Source organism: Chrysochloris asiatica, unplaced genomic scaffold (assembly GCF_000296735.1).
Source record: "Chrysochloris asiatica unplaced genomic scaffold, ChrAsi1.0 scaffold00266, whole genome shotgun sequence".
Taxonomy (NCBI): domain Eukaryota; kingdom Metazoa; phylum Chordata; class Mammalia; order Afrosoricida; family Chrysochloridae; genus Chrysochloris; species Chrysochloris asiatica.
In genome coordinates this window covers 1,005,286-1,011,554 of record NW_006408784.1, presented here as the reverse complement: position 1 = coordinate 1,011,554, position 6,269 = coordinate 1,005,286, and the positions used below count along the sequence as shown (strand labels likewise).

The following is a 6,269-nucleotide window of genomic DNA, read 5'->3' as shown; positions in this document are numbered from 1 at the left end:
GTCGTAACCACTACGCTACCAGAGCTCCTTAATTAGGCAATGAAAATTCAATGGATCACAACAGAATATTGTCAGATTGCTAACCATGAAGAAGGCACTGGGCCAGCTAACCTTTCATTCTGTTATCTATATGGTTGCCATGAGTCAGAGCTGACACAACAGCAGCTAACAACAAACAACAACAACAACAGGATTCATTTCCTAGGGCTGCCATAACAAAATACAACAAATTGGGTAGTATTATGAATTTAATTGTGCCCAGGCCCCCCATCCCCACCCCCAAATATGGGTCAACTTGGCTAGGCCATGATTCCCACTACTATGTAATTATCCTTCATTTTGTGATCTGATGTAATTATTCCCTGTATTGTAAATCCTAACCTCTGTGATGTTAATAAGGTAGGATTAGTGGAAACTATGTTAATGAGGCAGCATACAATTTAAAGGATTAGGTTATATTTTGAGTCAATCTTTTTTGAGAAATGCAAGAGATAAAAAAATGAGCAGAAAGAGCAACCACCTGCCAACATGAAAAAAGAGCCAGCAGCGGAACGCATCCTTTGGATCCCAGGGATTCCTGTACCCAGAGAAAAACTGATGACAAGGACCTTCTTCTCTAGAGCTGACAGAAGGAGAAAGCCTTCCCCTGGAGCTGGTACCCTGAATTCAGACTTCTAGCCTCCTAAATTGTGAGAGAATACATTTCTGTTGCTTAGAGTCATCTACTTGTGGTATTTCTATGATAGCAGAACTAAGACGGGCCTGACAGAAACAGGAGTCTATTGTCTTACACTTCTGGAGACTAGTCTAAATTTAGGCTACTGGCAGGGTCTAGGGAAGAGCCTTTTTGATCTTTCCTGGGTTCAGGTAGTCCCAGGCATTCCTTGGCTTCTAGCTGCAGTATAACTCATAACTCACTTAGCCATTTCCCTGTTTGTCGCTGTGTGTCTTTTCCTCTGAGAATGGATTAGGAACCCCCTACTCCAGTATAACCTCATGTAAGTTAACTTGGAATTTTTCAAAGACCCTATTTCCAAACAAGGTCACAGTCACAGGTCCCAGGGGATAGGACTCAATGTGTCTTTCTGGAGAACACAATTCAATCCATAATAGGATTCTTTCCACAAAACAGAAAACACTTCTGGAAAGGAATTGAGAGACAGAGCTGGACACACAAGGGACAAAACATAATTTGATCCCAAAAAAGGTGGGGAGTGGAGGGAAAAGCAACTGAGTATGAGGAGAAAGAATCCAGACAGAATAGAGAGATTAAAATAGTGAATGAGGTCAGGGGCCAGGAAGAAGAGGGGAAAAAAATGATCAAACTGACTGAACATATACTTTCAAGGTGTACAAAGTAAGAGAAGACTTAGGATCTGTGCCTTCAAGGAACTATTCTTGAGGCTAAAGGATGGAGGGACAAACAAACCAAAAGTCAGAGCCAAGGGCAGACTTGGAAATGAGCTGTAAACATGCTTTATAGTACTAGAGTTCTTACAACAGGATCTAGGTGACTTACTTGTCTAGACATAGGGCTAGGGTTTTCTTCCATTACCAGGACCAAAGTCCCCGTTGAAGAAGAACAAATGACCCAGGACCCTGACATACATTCTCACCCAGATCTCCCTTTTTCCCACAGGCAGACTGGACTATTGCTGCTGGGAGTGAAGGAGCACCCAGAATTTCAGACTATCTGGGCCACTCTGTCTAGGCAGGGGGTGGAACACCAGTATCTTCCACCTGAGGAACTGAAGCAATGTTTCCCAAATATTTGGTTGACTGGGGGAGAAGTGGGTCTCTTGGACAAGTCTGGAGGAGTGCTCTACGCAGACAAGGCTCTCGGAGCCCTTCAGGTGGTATCATACAGCAGCATTAAGGGTGACGCGTCTCCCTGCTCTGGGCATCTGGGTTCCAATCAGCCATCCCCAGATCCCATTTGAATGAGAGCCTTAATGACCTGTTAGTCAAGGTAGTTTAATACATTCTGCTTAACCAGGGGCTTGATTCCAACTCAGGGCGACTCATGTGTCAGAGTAGAACTGTGCTCCACAAGGTTTTCAATGGCTGATTTTTTCAGAAGTAGATTATCAGGCCTGCCTTTTAATGTGCCTCTGGTTAGATCTGAAGCCTCTGCTAGGCCATGTCAATGTAAGAGAGGAAGTCTAGAATTTGCTTCTCTTTTCTGCCCTGAGAAGAATTCTGTCCACAAGAGTGAGCCATATAGACAACTAATTTGCCTCTTCCCCTCCCTGCCTTTTCAGGATGTAGTTCGACAGCTGGGAGGCAAGGTACATGATGGAGAGAAGGTGATGGAGATAAAGCCAGGGCTCCTGGTCACAGTAAAAACCACCTCCAAGAGCTACCAGGCCAAGAGTGTGGTCATCACAGCAGGCCCTTGGACTAACAGGCTCCTCCGTCCCTTGGGAATTCAGTTACCTCTCCAGGTAAGGGTGATTGGAACTGGAGAACTGGTCCTTAAAAGAAGAGGTCTTAGAGACAGATGGACTCAAGTTTGAATCCTGGATCTATCACTTACTAGTGGACAACCATGGGCAAATCAGTTCACCTTCTGAGCCTCAATTTTATCACCTTTAAAATGGGGAATAATAGCTACCTCAGAGAGCTGTTTGAGAATTCAATTATACAATGTCCATAAAGCTCTAAGGAGACAGCCTTAAAACAGAAAACCAGTTGCTATCAAGTCAATTCTGACTCTTGGTGACCCCATGTGTCAGTAGAACTGTGCTCCATACAGTTTTTAATACATTTTCTGGAAGTAGGTCACCAGGCCTTTCTTCTGAGGTACTGCTGGGTAAACTAGAACTTTCAGCCTTTTGGTTAGTAGCCCAGCTCATTAACTGATTTCACCACCCTGGAACTCTGGCCTAAATAAGGGCTCAATAAATGTGAGTTGCTATTAACTCCTGGAGAGAAAGGAGTAGGGCTGGGGCATAGTTATGAGAGAAGAGTAAGAATAGGGGAAGAGACAGAGATTAGGAAGCTTTTGTACATCATAACATCAAACCCGAGACATGTGAATGTCATGAGAATTCAATGAAGCAAGGATATATGTGTCAAGGTGGGCCTTTAGGCCTGTATTAAAGGGCTGCAGTACCTCAGAAGAAACTATTCTCCTTATATGGAGAGTTCTATGGCTTTCCCTCTCTATATCCTACTTCCTTTCCCTGTTCCAAGACCCTGCGGATTAATGTGTGTTACTGGGGTGAGAAGGTTCCTGGGAGCTATGGTGTGTCTCAGGCCTTTCCATGCTTCCTGGGCCTGGGCCTGGACCAGGCTCCCCACCACTTCTATGGACTGCCTTCAGGAGAGTACCCAGGACTGATGAAGGTGAGTGGAAGGGTCACAAAAAGTCTAATAAGTGCTCACACAGATTTGGGATAGCTGCTCTAACTTCCAGCAGACTCCCTCACATCTGTGTAGGCTGTAGCAGTAATCTACTGCACTATTCACTGTTGGCAATGGAAGACACTCAACAGTCCGGGATTCCACCAGAGGAAGTCCTCCCTTTGAGGATCTTACATTCCTAAACACTGCTGCAAACAAAGGGTGGGGGTCAGGGTGGGGGAGTGCACAGCAAGGTAGTCTCATGTGGCACCAAACAGCATCCTTCAGAATTGGGGAAGGCTGGGATGATAGATGGATGGAGGACACTGTGTGCAAGCCTGCCTGGGTCCTGGGCTAGGTGGGTTTGAATGGAAGGCCAGAGCTCATTGCTCACACTGCTTTGATTGGAAGCTAGGTCTGCTATCACCACGGCAACAATGCAGATCCTGAGGAACGGGATTGCTCCTCTGCATTCTCTGATACCCAAGATGTCCAAATCCTATGCCGCTTTGTCCAAGATCACTTACCTGACCTACGACCCACACCTGCCATTATGGAACGCTGCATGTACACGGTACAGGGTCTGGGTGGCCTCACTAAGTCTTCTCACAGCCCTGGAGAACAGTGGGGAGACAGACAGACAGTCAGACTGTGTTGGTCAGGCCAGACTTTATTTGATTCCTGATATAGTATGTGACGTTAAACAAAGTAGGGTCTGCTCACCTCCATCAGAGGGGAGCCCATATTTTTTTTCATTAGGAAACTAGGCTGATGCCTGGCAAGCCTTCACTGCATTTCCCAGAAGAGCTCTAAAAGATTTTCTGGCAAGATGTGCCAGTTAAGTGGGCCTTAGGGAAAGAGGGAAGAGACAGATGTCACCAGGGCCTGAGGCATCTTGGCTAGAGTTAGTTTACAAGCATTAACTGAGCACCTACTGTGTTCATGGCTTTGTATAAGAAGAGAGGCAGATGGATAAATGAGAAAGACTGGCAAACCCAGAGAGGGCACTGGCATGCAGAGAACATTCCTGTGCCCACTTCCCATTTTTTTCTGGAAAGAAATCCAGCCTAGTCCCTTCCCTTCAGAGCCTTCCTCTTCCCTTCAGCTTCAAAGGACACATGTGTGATTGTTTCTTTCTAGAACACCCCTGATAAGCACTTCATTCTCGATCGCCATCCAAAATATGACAACATTGTCATCGGGGCTGGATTCTCTGGTGAGCCCGAGGAGGGGGAGATGGGGTGCCTTACAGCTTACCTATCTAGGAGTCAGGCAAAATGGTATTTTCCATGCTCTTAGCTGGCCAGATAGGTCCCGAAATCTAGAAATTGAGTGTGTCAGGGGTCTGGACAGTCAGAAAAGAAGGGATATTCATAGTAGGAGGCAACTTCTGGCTTTGGGAGGCAACAAAGAGGAGAGTTCATCCTATCTGGTAAATATAGGGGATTTTCAATATTTCCAATATGCCCAGCCTCTTCATCTCTGAAGATGAGTGACAATCTACTCTACTTTTCCCAGGGCACGGATTCAAGCTGTCCCCTGTTGTGGGGAAGATCCTGTATGAATTAAGCATGAAATTAACACCATCCTATGACTTGACACCTTTTCGAATCAACCGCTTTCCTGGCTTTGGCAAAGCTCACCTTTGACCCTGCCTCCCTTTTGTGCACTAGATTTGGGGAGAAAGTCCTATGCTGGGCAAGAGATCTCAGATGAAGTAATTCTGCAAGATGTTAGCTTTTTCCTTCTATCTCTCTTGAGTCTTCCCTTGCCCCTCCCAACCCCAGTACTTGATGATTGAGTCCATCTATTTTTTCCTGGCCAGCTCCCCAATCCCACTGCTTTCCTGGCCCAGATGGTCGATCAGATATTTTATAATCACAGAACTGCAAGGCTTTCTGAGATGAATGTCTCCCGAGGGAGGGGGTATAGGAATGGACTCAGAAGACCAAGGCAGTTGTTAAAATTCTCCTCCCTGGGACAGTTGATGAACTTGAGATGAAATTGACTGAATCTGCCCAGGAGGAAGTAAATAAGATGATTTCGAGTAGCTCATTGCTGCCTTTGAAGCCCCTTTTCCTAAACCCAGAGCCATCCTCTATCACAAACTCCTATAAAATCTGACTCATCTTAGGTGCACAATAAATGTTTGCTTAGCAAAATTTGTTGAACAAACAAATGAATAAATAATGCACTGCATTAAAGTCTGTGGTAGGCTTTCCTTTCCATGTGACCTCATTTCTTGCAGACTTTAATTGTATACATCGGCACCACAGAATCCATTTCCCCAGGAATTCTTGGAGTCTCTATTTCCTCAATGCATTGCACTCCTTTTCTCTGGCTTCTTTGTCTCATCCTCATCCTCTCTCTCTAAAGATGCTCAGCTCCCCAGTCTCTCATTAAGGTGTATTATCAGGTCTTTATGAAGATGGAGCTGTTATACCAGAAAGAAAGAGAGAGACACACTCGCTTAGAAGCCCTGTTCAATGTTTGAATGTTAAATGTGCCATTTTATTATCATTAGGATTGCTCCCACTTAATGAAACGGCATTAGCACCGAGTCGGCTGGCCTCCTTGTACTAATTGCTTTGGAAAGGAACAGACTCATAACTACCCCGAGGTGGGTGAGTGGGTGGGGTGATGGGGATAAACAGGGACTCAAGCAAGGCTGAATACACTCAGATGAAACCCAAGCAGGAGGCTGTCCACATTGGGCCAGTTTGACCTGAGAGAACACGAGTTAAAATCCTCTGGAGAGAGAAAAACTGGGGACTGGGTGGGATGGAAATGTGAGGAGGAGTCACTGAGGCGGGAAAAGTGTGAAATGGGAACATGGGTAAAAAAGTCCCAAAGAAAATACAACACAGAGAAAAGGGCTCTTCAGCTGCCCAAGTCCTTAAAGGCTGAGGTACATGTGTTAGTCT

At 45.4% G+C, this 6,269-nt stretch overlaps 1 protein-coding gene across 1 annotated transcript in view; it reads left to right on the top strand.

The window, feature by feature from the left end:
- The window catches only part of PIPOX (pipecolic acid oxidase), an 18,675-nt gene extending 13,681 nt beyond the window's left edge, over window positions 1–4,994 (top strand). The window contains exons 3-8 of the mRNA XM_006874189.1: window positions 1,640–1,853; window positions 2,262–2,444; window positions 3,196–3,348; window positions 3,761–3,919; window positions 4,486–4,561; window positions 4,864–4,994. Of these exons, the coding sequence (XP_006874251.1) occupies window positions 1,640–1,853; window positions 2,262–2,444; window positions 3,196–3,348; window positions 3,761–3,919; window positions 4,486–4,561; window positions 4,864–4,994 (916 nt within the window). The remainder of the gene's footprint in view (window positions 1–1,639; window positions 1,854–2,261; window positions 2,445–3,195; window positions 3,349–3,760; window positions 3,920–4,485; window positions 4,562–4,863) is intronic.
- The last annotated feature ends 1,275 nt before the right edge of the window (window positions 4,995–6,269 follow it).